Below are 13,178 nucleotides of genomic sequence, written 5' to 3' on the forward strand. Positions count from 1 at the left end.
CATACTTTTGTTTTCTTGAGATACGATGCTTGCCGCAAGCCTTGCACTCGTCTCTAAGGAGTTCATTCTGTCCACCTGACCCGGACGGGCTCTACTTGCTCTCTGCTGCACGGAGCTGGGTGGTACTCATTCATTTAGTTGGCCCTTCATCCCAGGGAGTGTTCGTGGTTCCTAGATGCGTGCCCATTCGTCCTTCCGCGGTATTGCTTCCCTGCGCTAGTGGTCACATGGTCGAGAGTGCTGTTGTCTGGAGCGCCCCTCGAATTCTTCGTTGGCTCTGGCAGGACTGCGGTTCCCTTGCCTGCTGCAATTTCCTCCTCTTCGGATGTAGTGTGGTATGAGTCCTTCCTCTTGGCGCCTCTACGCTTCAGTCTGATCTGCTACCAGGTGCGGGCCGCTTTTCTCGGGAAGGTCACCCAAATTCGCTTGGGTGCTCGATTACCCAGGTCGGAGGACCTCCACCTTGGGTTATTCAGGGTATTCGCCTTCTGCGAGGCGGTGAACCGGGCATCTCACAGTGTAGCAGGGTTCTGCTTTTGAGCTGTCCTATGGCTTCCCTGTTGCCCACTCCTCCGTTCGGTTGGAGAGGGGTTATGCCGGCCTCTGTCTCGACTACCTTATCTCGCCGGCTCTGTTTGGCTCCCGCTCGGTACAGATCACTCCGATGTGGCTTCTGTCCCGCCAGACTTCAGAGGTTGTTCCTTCACTGTCCTCCCCTCTGGGGAGAGCATGGTTGTTCATGTGGATGGTTCCGGTGTTCCTTTTGGCCTCGTACTGTCTCCCTTGTTCACATTGGCTGTATTAGCTGTGCCTATTTACCGAGTCTACCGCGTTCTGTCCTCCCGCTGAGTGCAGATTGCGTGGTCCATTCTAAGACAATGGTCCTGCTGTAGACTTACCTTCTCGGTAACTTGGGGGGACTACCTTTCGGTCCAGATTGTCCTTTAATCTCCCACACCGGGACTGTAGAACATGGCTACATCAGCATGGACTTTAGCCTGTCTTGTCCTGGCATCTGGCGGATACTGGGCGGACCCTTTGGTTCCGTTCCGTCTGTCCTTCTGCTCCCCCACTCGGGTGGATACGGGACAACGTTGCTCGGGGGCCGACGGGACCAGTTTTGTCGACTTCTGCCCGTGTTACTGGTCTGCGCCTGATCACATTGAGTTTTCGCCCGCTTGCCAGGCGACTCCAGCGGGTTCGCTACTGTCCGCTCCTGGCTGTATTTCGTCCAGGATCTGTCGTAAGACTTATGGTTTTTTTGTCTGGAGTTCTGTGGGAAGCTGTGCATTCCCCACTCTGACTTTTTCTCTCCCCATGGTTCTGTCTTTTTTTCCAGTCCGGCCTGGACCTGGGACTCCTTTACTTGAGGTGTCAAGTGTCAGCGCTGTTCTTCCTCTTCCAGCGTTCCCCGGCCCTCTGGGCCTGTCAAGACCTTCTTACTCGAAATGGCTCTTTGGTTCCTCTGTACTGTCCTTCGGTACCGCCCTGGGAACTACATACTGAGCTCTCGGCGCTCCAATCTTTTCCTTGGAGCCGTTACAGAAGTTCTCTCTACCCCGCCTGTCCTGTACGGTTGTGTTTCCGTATCAGTCGTGTCTCTGACGGGTGCCTGAATGGCCCCTTTTTGTTCTGAGCCTTCTGTCTTTTCCCAGGACAGGGCTGTTTCTACATCCCGTTCCTTCCTTCTGAAGGTGGTGTTGCCTTTCGCTTTAACACTTCACCGATTTGGACGTTGTTTGGGCCTTGCCGGTTTTACTTGGAGATCTCCGACTCTTGTCGACGTTCGGTCTCTTGGGTTTCCTGGAGGTCCGCGCTTAGAGTTGACGGACTCCAGGGTGGTTTTCCTCCGCTTTATCAGATTGGCTATTACTGAGGTTACCGCACCGAGGGCAGGATTCTGCCTTTGCTGTCACCGTTCATTTCACCAGGCGGTCGGTGCCTCCTGGGCCGGAGGCATTGGGCTTCGGCTATGCATTTGAGCAAGGCGGCCACAGGTCTTCCTTGCACGCTTTACAGAGTTCTACAGGGTGCATACTCTGGCTTCGGCGTATGCTGCCTTGGTCCGCCTGGGTCTGCAGGCGGCGGTTCCTTGATGCCTTCGGGTGCTTCGCCTTGGAGCTGTGGTCCCTCCCCTTTTGGACTGCTTTTGAACGTCCCAAGGTCTTCTGTGTCCCCCAAGGAAACTGGGCGAGAAAACGAGATTTTTGTATAACTTACCAGTAAAATCTCTTTCTCGCTCTTTCCTTGGGGGACACAGCACCCACCCATTCATTGTTTTTCTCTACACGGTTTCCAAGTTTGTGTTACCCGTTGGGTAGTTGGCTTGTTGGTTCCTTGTTGGACTTTGCCTTTTCTCACTGCTTGGACACGCAACTGGCAGTCTCTCTCTCCAGGCTGAGGGTATAGCTGTGGAGGAGGGGCTTAACAGTCTTCACTTAGTGTCACGCCTCCTATGGAGATGAGCTATACCCAAGGTCTTCTGTGTCCCCCAAGGAAAGAGCGAGAAAGAGATTTTACTGGTAAGTTATACAAAAATCTCGTTTTTTAATTTTTTTTTTTTATTAAACAGCTTCAGGCTGGATCTGTGAAATCCATCAGTTGGACTGAATGCTCCTCAATTATGCTTTGATCATAATTGAGCTTAGTTCAGGAGATCATAGGTGCTACTGGAGATAAGCCATGAGTCAGCCACCTGCCGTTCTTCACTGTGAACGTCAGTCTGCAGCCTGGTATATAATAAAAATAGATACAGGCTGCAGAACAAAAACAGTTTAGTGTTTTTAATTAAAAAAATAATAATAATAAAAATTTTGTTAGCACAAAATACTTGTAATAAAATAAAAATGGCCATAAAGATTTCTATAGCCATTAATAACTAAATGGTGTGCTTACTTCCCATTCTCACCTTTTTTCTGTTTTATTAATGCAGAAGAGAGTCATTTCCGACAAGAAATACAGCGAGCAGCGTCTGGATGTCCTCTCTGCCCTGGTCTTAGCTGAGAACACCTTGAATGGTCCTAGCACAAGGCAGAGGAGGCTCGTCATTGCCCTAGCGCTGAGTGTGGGCACACAGATGGTAAGAATCAGTAGTAGTCGATTCACTCCTAGAAAGAGGCCTCCTGGAAATTCAAGAGGCATAATAAATCTGTTTTACTGGTTTTGTGTCACAGAAAACCTTTAAGGATGAGGAACTTTTACCACTTCAGCTGGTTATGAAGAAGCTGGATCTCATAAGTGAACTGAGAGAACGGTATATCCCATTGCTTAGACACATACTGTAGATGTCGCGCAGCCAAAAAGACTTGGCATTAACAGTACTGAAGTGACAGATGGCAAATCTTTGAACTGCATATTTGTGCTTCCTTTTCCTAGAGTCCGAGCACAGTGTGACTGCTGTTTCCTCTACTGGCATAGAGCAGTGTTCCCCATTTATTTAGATGATGTGTATGAAAATGCAGTAGATGCGTCCAGGTTACATGTGAGTAACTGCTTACGGTAGTGTTACTAGAACTGTGCATAGAGATGTCATATTAGAGTGTCATCATATTCTTCATTTGATGAGAACTCACCTAACACACTGTTGTAAATGCACATTGTGTAAGAGCTGTAGTTCCTATGGAGGCCTGCAGGTGGCAGGACTCCATAGGGGAACAGCAAATGGAGCTTAGATTGTAGTTCTATTGAACTACAGTCCAAGATGAAAGCAATCTGAAGATCGCATATTCTAGCCGCCTAGGGGAGTAACCTCTCCCACCTCATTTTACCAGGATAAAAAAATAAAAAACATAAAGATCATGGACATCTTCACGTCCCAAAATGTCAACAAAATGTAAAAATATTCATCCCACAAAAGTGAATTGGCTTAACGGGAAAACAAACTAAAATGGCAGATTCGCCATTTTTTCATCACTTCCCTTACAAAAAAAAAGTTATAAAATGTGACCAAAAGTCACACACTCCAAAATGGTATCAATAAAATCTAGATTGTCCCGCAAAAATTAGCCCCTGCAAAGGTCCGTAGACGGGTCAGAATATGGCGATGAAATATAAAATTACTTTATTTTTCAAAGTTTTCTTTTTTTCTGTATTAAAACAAAATAAAAGTAAGGGTACTTTCACACTAGTGTTATTCTTTTCCGGCATTGTATTCCGTCCTAGTGGCTCTATACCGGAAAAGAACTGATCAGTTTTATCCCCATGCATTCTGAATGGAGAGTAATCCGTTCAGGATGCATCAGGATGTCTTCAGTTCAGTCTTTTTGCCTGCGGTTTTATCTCCGTCCAAAATTCTGGAACTATTTATTTCCCATTGAAATGCATTAATGCCGAGTGTTCCGGCAAAACGGATCCGGCATTGCGTTCTGCGCATGCTCAGACTGCAAAAAATGTGAAAAATAAATAAATGCCAGATCCGTTTTTCCAGATGACACAGGATCTGACAAATGCCATCAGTTTGCATACGTTTTGACGGATCCGGCAGGCAGTTCCGGCGATGGAACTGCTTACCGGATTTCTCTGCCGCAAGTGTGAAAGTACCCTAAAAAGTACAATTCACACAGCTAGAAAAACTGTTAAAGTGATGTGTATTTTTGTAATGTGTTAGCAAGTCTCCACCGTTATGTAACATGCTAAGGCTCAAAATGGGCCACTTTACATCTATTTTTCTAATAGAAATGTATGATTTCAGTAATTAAAGTATATTACAAAAATGGTCAGTATCACTGCCCCTATACATTACAAAAAAAAAAAAAAGACAGTTACACTTTAACCCTTTGTGACAGAACGGCTCAATATTTTTAATAAAGACCAATTGAAAAAATTATATTTAGCCCAAAATGAGTATGCCTCCAAAGGTGTACATAGCCTTTAATTTTTCTCAGCAATGCGGGCACATATGAACATGGGACCAACACAGGTGCCTTCAGCTGCCAAGTGCACATGTAACAGGTCAGTCAGTTTCATAGGTACAAATCTGCTGACAGATGCCCTTTCAATTATTACGGTAAAGTCTATGGGTAGCTCTAAAATTACAAGGGCTATCATTGGTGGCCAGATCTGCAGTAGATTGCTGAAGCCTAATTGCAATGTGTATTTCCCTTTAGGGCATATACACACATGGTAGATTTGTTGTAGAAGTTTGTGACTACACCATTCATCTGAATGAGAAATCCGTGTGTTTGCTACAGATCCCTTCTGTGTCAGGAATCTGTCACCAGTTTTATGCTGCCCTACTGTTGGGCATCTGAGACCCTGATTGAACGCTGGGTAACTTTTTTATTTTTTTTAGCCCAGTATTTTTTTTAAACTTCCTGCTAAGAAAACCGGCATTCCTGAGCTGCAGTTACGCCTTCTGTCTGGATGATTGACAGCTTTCTTCCTATACTGCATATAGGGGGAAGGCTGCCAATCAGCAGCTAAGAAAGTGGCAGGAGAGCCGAGAGCTCATGAATACAAGGACCCCACAGCACTTGTGCACTGTATTCAGTGGATTCCAGCACTCTGCCCATGCTGCTCAGTAGGGATTTTATGAAACTGTGCAAAAAAAAATTTTGACCCTGTGTTTCAATCAGGGTCTCTGTCACCAGTTTATACTGCCCCCAGATAGATGAAAGACTGGACATATTATAAAAGATTAAAAAAAAAGCCCCCCTTCACTGTTCTCCTTCCTTCTTGTATAGAATTGCCTGAACAGTAATGTATTTCCACTTTTCTGCTTTCAATCAGTATATGTTCAGTGCATTGTGGAGCTGCGTTCCTGCAATGATGCATGCTAGACACTTGGAGTCTCATGATATGTTATTGAAGTGCTATGACAAGGAAATTATGGAAGTTTTAACGGAGGTATGTACTGTATATTCTCTACAGCAATTTCTTGTGCCTATTATTGTCTGTAATTTTTTTTTTCAGTGGGACCACGGAACGGACGTACATGTCCATATCTTTTGAAATAAATGGGTCCACATCTGGTCTGTAAAAAATGCACTTCAGATGCGGACCAAAAATACGGTCATGTGCATGGACCCAAAATACGCATGCACAGACTGTAGTCCGTTTTTCACAGCAAAAGTTAGTTTACCGTTGCAAATGTGTCCAAGATATTAATATTGCACTAGTTTGTGTGCGACACAAAATCTGGCAAACTGCTCCTATCGTGTGATGTATGCAAACCCAATGCCTGGAGTTATGGGTTTGGTGCAGAAACCTTGCCATGTCATGGCGTCTGCTCTGTAAGCACGCCTGTTCCCTGTGGATTGGAATCCCTCTTGCTACTGATGTGAGCAGTAGTGGCTCTGAAATCCAAGGCAATCATCGAGGAGTGGGCATGCTTACAGAGCGGACTCCCCAATTATGCAAGGCTTCTGCTCCACCCACATGACTCCAGGTAATGTATTTGCATACTCCTATACAGATGAATAGAGCAGCAGATTGCATGACTGACCTGCTGCTTTGCTTATTTTGGGGCGCTCTGAGGGGTACAGGGTACTCGTTCTCGTGATCGATGGTGGACCCTCACGATTCTAATAGTTATCCCCTAGCCACAGGATGGGGGATAACTTTTAACAACTGGCAGGTTTCTTTTAAGGGGTTATAGCTTTTACTTACCATTTTTTATTTCTTGTTTTACATCTTTAGCACCTGTTAGACAAGCTGTGTAAAGAAATTGAGAAGGACCTCCGTCTGTCTGTTCACACTCACCTTCAGTTGGATGAAAGAAATCCATTTAAAACTGGTGTGAAGGACTTGGCACATTTCTTTTCTCTGGCACCCATCCGCTTCTTTGACCGATTTATTGATATCAAAGGTAAATGTTGAGTAAAAGCTTATGAAATAAACAACAATGGTCTACTGATACATCTTAGGCTACTTTCACACTAGCGTTCGAGCGGGTCCGTCTGATGTTTCATCAGACGGATCCGCTCCTATAATGCAAACGCTTGCATCCGTTCAGAACGGATCCGTTTGCATAACAGTTTATTTCAGATCTGATTTTTCACTTCGGAAAACTCAGATCCGACAGTATATTCTAAACACAGAAGCGTTCCCATGGTGATGGGGACGCTTCAAGTTAGAATATACTGAGAACTGTGCACATGACTGCCCCCTGCTGCCTGGCAGGTGCTGCCAGGCAGCAGGGGGCAGACCCCCCCCCCCCCCTCCTGTATTTAACTTATTGGTGGCCAGTGCGGCCCCCCCTCCCTCCCCAGTATTAATTGTAACCAGTGCGGCCCCCCTCCCTCTATATTCATCGGTGGCCAGTGCGGATATTAAATAGCAGTGCGGTCTCCCCCTCCCTCCCTCCCCAGTATTAAATATGAGCAGTGCGGTCTCCCCCTCCCTCCCTCCCCAGTATTAAATATGAGCAGTGCGGTCTCCCCCTCCCTCCCTCCCCAGTATTATATATGAGCAGTGCGGTCTCCCCCTCCCTCCCTCCCCAGTATTAAATATGAGCAGTGCGGTCTCCCCCTCCCTCCCTCCCCAGTATTAAATATGAGCAGTGCGGTCTCCCCCTCCCTCCCTCCCTCCCCAGTATTAAATATGAGCAGTGCGGCCTCCCCCTCCCTCTATTCATTGGTGGCCAGTGCGGATTCAAAGTATTGTGATCAGTGCGGCCTCTACTCTCTCCCCCCCCCCCATCATTGGTGGCAGCGGAGAGTACCGATCGGAGTCCCAGTTTAAATCGCTGGGGCTCCGATCGGTTACCATGGCAGCCAAGACGCTATTGCAGTCTTGGCTGCCATGGTTACTTAGCAACAAATAGAATCATTATACTTACCTGAAGAGCTGCGATCTATGTGACCGGCCGGGAGCTCCTCCTACTGGTAAAGTGACAGGTCTGTGCGGCGCATTGCCTATAGACCTGTCACTTACCAGTAGGAGGAGCTCCCGGCCGGTCACATAGATCGCAGCTCTTCAGGTAAGTATAATGCTGCTATTTGTTGCTAAGTAACCATGGCAGCCAAGACTGCAATAGCGTCTTGGCTGCCATGGTAACCGATCGGAGCCCCAGCGATTTAAACTGGGACTCCGATCGGTACTCTCCGCTGCCACCAATGATGGGGGGGGGGGGGGGGGGGGAGAGATGGGAGGCCGCACTGATCACAATACTTTGAATCCGCACTGGCCACCAATGAATAGAGGGAGGGGGAGGCCGCACTGCTCATATTTAATACTGGGGAGGGAGGGAGGGGGAGACCGCACTGCTCATATTTAATACTGGGGAGGGAGGGAGGGGGAGACCGCACTGCTCATATTTAATACTGGGGAGGGAGGGAGGGGGAGACCGCACTGCTCATATTTAATATCCCCACTGGCCACCGATGAATATAGAGGGAGGGGGGCCGCACTGGTTACAATTAATACTGGGGAGGGAGGGGGGGCCGCACTGGCCACCAATAAGTTAAATACAGGAGGGGGGGGGGGGGTCTGCCCCCTGCTGCCTGGCAGCACCTGCCAGGCAGCAGGGGGCAGTCATGTGCACAGTTCTCAGTATATTCTAACTTGAAGCGTCCCCATCACCATGGGAACGCCTCTGTGTTAGAATATACTGTCGGATTTGAGTTTCACGATGTAACTCAAATCCGATGGTATATTCTAACATAGAGGCGTTCCCATGGTGATGGGGACGCTTCAAGTTAAAATATACCATCGGATTGGAGAAAACTCCGATCTGATGGTATAATCCTGACTTTACATTGAAAGTCAATGGGGGACGGATCCGTTTGAAATTGCACCATATTGTGTCAATGTCAAACGGATCCGTCCCCATTGACTTGCATTGTAAGTCTGGACGGATCCGTTTGGCTCCGCACGGCCAGGCGGACACGAAAACGCTGCAAGCAGCGTTCGGGTGTCCGTCTGCTGAGCGGAGCGGAGGACAAACGGTGCCAAACTGATGCATTCTAAGCGGATCCGCATCCACTCAGAATGCATTGGGGCAGTACGGATCCGTTCGGGGCCGCTTGTGAGAGCCTTCAAACGGAGCTCACAAGCGGAGCCCCGAACGCTAGTGTGAAAGTAGCCTTAACCATACTGATTAATTAGGTTGTGTGAAAAGCCTACATCCGGTGGTGTTTTTCATGTCGGAGACTATGTATAGACTGATTATGCTATAGATTTTATCCCTTGTGCTAGCTGTAGGTAAACACATAAGACATTTACAGTATATGGCGGTATATAGTACAGACAGCAAGGTGGTTGTTGTAAATGCTAGAGATTTAAAATCCACACACAGGTCTATGTACTCTGCAGATTTTTTTATGCAGAGTTTGAATGAGATTTCTAAAACGCTCGTCCACTTTGCCGCTACTGTGAAATGCTGCAGATTGGCCTCGCAAAAATCTAAGTAGGGAAATCTGCAGCGTTTCAGTTCCATGTGGACATACTCTAAATGTACTGTATTCTTGTTTTGTGCACATTGCCTGTTTTCATGTAGTATAACAGATAACTTGACTTGCCCTTTTGTTCTGCAGTCTATGTGACACACTATCTGGATAAAACTTTCTATAATTTGACAACTGTAGCTCTCCATGACTGGGCTACATATAGCGAGATGCGGAATTTGGCCACCCAACGTTATGGCTTAACGATGACTGAACCTCATTTACCAAGCCAGACGTTAGAGCAGGTAAGTGTGCATTTATGCATGTGAAACTCACCTCTAGACACACTCTGTCCTCTACGTTTTCAGAGATGCACATTGCAGCTTCAACACATTTTCTCCATTGTAGTATACTGTGGTTGTCTTTCTGCATTTTAACCAACAAGATTCCAGATGTTCCCAAATTCCTTCTGCAGCTCAAATGTTTATGTCCCTCTTTTAAATAGATGGTTTGGGCAGTCAAATAATAATCTTATCTTATTATGGATATAACCATTAAAGGGGTTGTTCACCCCTGGGGACCTTTTCTGCAAACCTACCAGTGTGGCTGGGCACACTGTTGGAATCATACTTACCTGATCCCCGCTGATGGGTTCTGGCTACAATGCTCTGGTGCAGCAGGTCTCTGGTCTCCCCGCATCCACATCTGGTTTGTGAAATCACGGGCAGAAAACAGAACCAGGATACAAGGGCGCTGGCTGAAAAAATTAGTTAAAATTAAAATACATAAAATTACATATAACGCATTTTGGAGGATCCAGAACAAATTGCACAAAAGTGACATGTCACTGCTGGGGCCTGTCATGGGCTTCAACTGCCATGTGACCTGCGTCAAACTGGATGTTGACGTCGGGAGAACCGAGACCTGCTGTGGAAACCCATCTGCGGGGATTAGGGAAGTACGGGTCTAGCTATGCTGGGGAGGTCTACAGAAAATAGGTGAACAACCCTTTCAAAGTAGTTGCCCAGGATTTTACTATTGATAGCCTATCCCCAGAATAGGCCATCAATATCTGATCAGCAGGGGTCCAAAAACCCTGCACCTCTGCTGATCAGATGTTTTAGGTTAAGTGAATGGGAGAAGTGCTGAAGAAACTAACTCCATCCACTACACAACAGACCAAGCTATGTATTTCCAGCACCAGAGCTACCCTAAAACTGCTGATTTGCAGGGTGCTAGACCCCTATTGATCAGATATGGCCTATCCATCAGTAGTAGAATCCTGGATAACCCCATTAAATGTGTTTTCCAGGACTTACCTATTGGTGACGTATCGTTAGGATAGGTCATTAGTATCAGGTCGGTGGGTTTCTGACTCCCAGCAGCTTCACAAGTTAGTTGCCGGGACCAGGCACAGTTACACAACTCTCTTTGCTGTGTAGTGGCCATGCTTGGTTACTTTCAAGTGAAAGGGAGCAGCGCTGCAGTTGTCATTTCGCTGCCTTGTTCTGGTGCCGAAGATCATGAGTCAGTCCCTACAAATCTGATATTGATGACCTCTCCTAAGGATAGGTTATCACTATGTCAGAAGTAAATCCTGGATACCTCTTTTAACTGGATACTGAAAAGTGCAGCATAGTAGCTCAGCAGGTAGCACTGTTGCCTTGAAGTTGTGGGGTCCTGGGTTTGAATCTGCATGGAGTTTGTGCTGTTTCTAAAATAAACACTGTTCCTTCATATTGTAGGGTTTGGATGTTTTGGAGATCATGAGGAACATTCATGTGTTTGTATCCCGCTACCTGTACAACCTCAATAATCAGGTATGAGATTTTCTTTCCACCTCCTAATAGTGCATCTTCTACTGTTTACACCACTGTTGACTTTCACCATGTACAATTCAAGTACTTTCTTTTATTTTCACTATAGGTTTAGTAAAGTACATTTGTTACTTTTCATAGAAGTAAAGTTTCCAACACTCATGGAGAGTATTGCATTGTACTTAAAAGGATATTGCCATCTCCATTCAACTCTAAGGCACTGCTAGAAATAGCTGAGCCAGTGCTTGGCCATCTTTAGAACTCCCATAGCAATGAATGGAGGGTGTTCTCCCTTGAATTTGACGGGCCCGTTCTAGGAACCGCACCTATCTGACATTGGTGGTATATCCTAGCGATGGGACTACCCTTTAACAAGAGATCATTCTTGTAACATTGCTCTATATGTGTGTGTCCTCCTTCAAACACCGTTGGACAGTTGATTTAATTGAAAATAATTAATCCATATAAAAAGGTGCATAAGTTTGTATTGATCTTATACTATGGCCTGTATTATTTTCCAGATCTGCTTTCACAATTCTGTCAGTTTCAGAACTGAAATCGCCCAGCATTCTTTGGTGATTAAGTGGAAGTTTTTAAAAGTATAGTCTTTACGCCAAATGCAGCATTCTGATATAAGAACTATTCAATCATATTATAAGGGGCTCGGCTAAGCTGTACGGCTTTTGTCTGACAATAAATTTCTCGACTGCTTCCCGTAGAAAACAGTACAATTGTGACTGCAGGTCTGAGCCATAATACAATATGTAAGAGAAGTAATGCATTGCATTTATGAAGTTAAAGGGGTTTTCCAAGATTTTAATACTGATGACCTGTATCTGATCATTGGGGTCTGACACCCGGGACCCCCACTGATCAACTGTTTGATAAGGCACCAGCGCTCCTGTGAGCAAATCAGCCTTCTCTCAGCTTTCCATTGGCCAGTAACGACACGTTCATCGATCACGCGGCCTAGGTACAGCTCAACACCATAGAAGTGAATGGTGCCGAGTGTGATGCCAAGCACAGCCACTATACAGTATATGATGCTGTGCTTGGTAGGGTTGTTGCGGGTATCAAAATATCGATACCCAATCAATACTTTTGTCCCGGTGTCGATAAGATACCGGGATTTGCCATTTTTTTTTATACTAGGCTAGCATCAGAGAACGCGGATCGCGCTGCTGTCAGCGCGCACCGTGTTCTCAGCAGCACAGGGGAGAAGAAGTCACTCTCTCCCTCCCCCCCTGTGCCGCCGCCGCTGCCAATAAGGAGAGGGGCGGAGGAGGGGCGGGCGCACTGCGTCACCAATGAAAGTTAACATTTAAAGGGATTCTGTCACCTCGTTTTCGGTTATAGAGATGCGGACATGCACGACTTGATCGCCGCTAGCATGTCCGAAATATACCGGTCCTATAGGGCTGTGTCCTTTTTATTTTGTTTAAAAAATTATTTTAGGGATATGTAAATGAGCCTTGTAAGGTGCCCAAGGGGCTGTACGAACCTTCCTGGTGCCCAGCCACGCCCCCCTGTAAAGGAGCCCAGCACCGCCTATGTCCTCCGAATCTCCTCCTTTCGTCACAGATTGCCGCGAGCTCGCGCATGTGCAGTGCCGGTATAGTGTTCCTTTCCTGTGCTGTCATCAGCCTCAGGGAAGGAACTGCGCATCGCGAGATTACGGCAATCTAACTGTGACGAAAGGAGGAGATTCGGAGGACATAGGCGGTGCTGGGCTCCTTCACAGGGGGGCGTGGCTGGGCACCTTACAAGGCTCATTTACATATCTCTAAAATCATTTTTTAAACAAAAGAAAAGGACACAGCCCTATAGGACCGGTATTTCTCGCCCAATTTCCTTGGGGGACACAGAAGACCTTGGGTATAGCTCATCTCCCTAGGAGGCGTGACACTAAGTGAAAACTGTTAAGCCCCTCCTCCACAGCTATACCCTCAGCCTGGAGAGAGAGACTGCCAGTTTTTGCTTAGTGTCCAAGGAGGCAAGACACTCCCTGCTCTGCAGGGCTGGTTTCTCCTTGTTTCAA

At 46.5% G+C, this 13,178-nt stretch overlaps 1 protein-coding gene across 1 annotated transcript in view; it reads left to right on the forward strand.

Annotated features, from left to right (window-relative positions):
- WASHC4 (WASH complex subunit 4) overlaps positions 1-13,178 on the forward strand; it is a 119,250-nt gene that overhangs the window by 77,617 nt on the left and 28,455 nt on the right. The window contains 7 exon segments of the mRNA XM_040408075.1: positions 2,933-3,079; positions 3,174-3,253; positions 3,376-3,481; positions 5,728-5,844; positions 6,637-6,805; positions 9,474-9,628; positions 11,069-11,143. Of these exon segments, the coding sequence (XP_040264009.1) occupies positions 2,933-3,079; positions 3,174-3,253; positions 3,376-3,481; positions 5,728-5,844; positions 6,637-6,805; positions 9,474-9,628; positions 11,069-11,143 (849 nt within the window).

Source organism: Bufo bufo, chromosome 1 (genome assembly GCF_905171765.1).
Source record: "Bufo bufo chromosome 1, aBufBuf1.1, whole genome shotgun sequence".
Taxonomy (NCBI): Eukaryota; Metazoa; Chordata; class Amphibia; order Anura; family Bufonidae; genus Bufo; species Bufo bufo.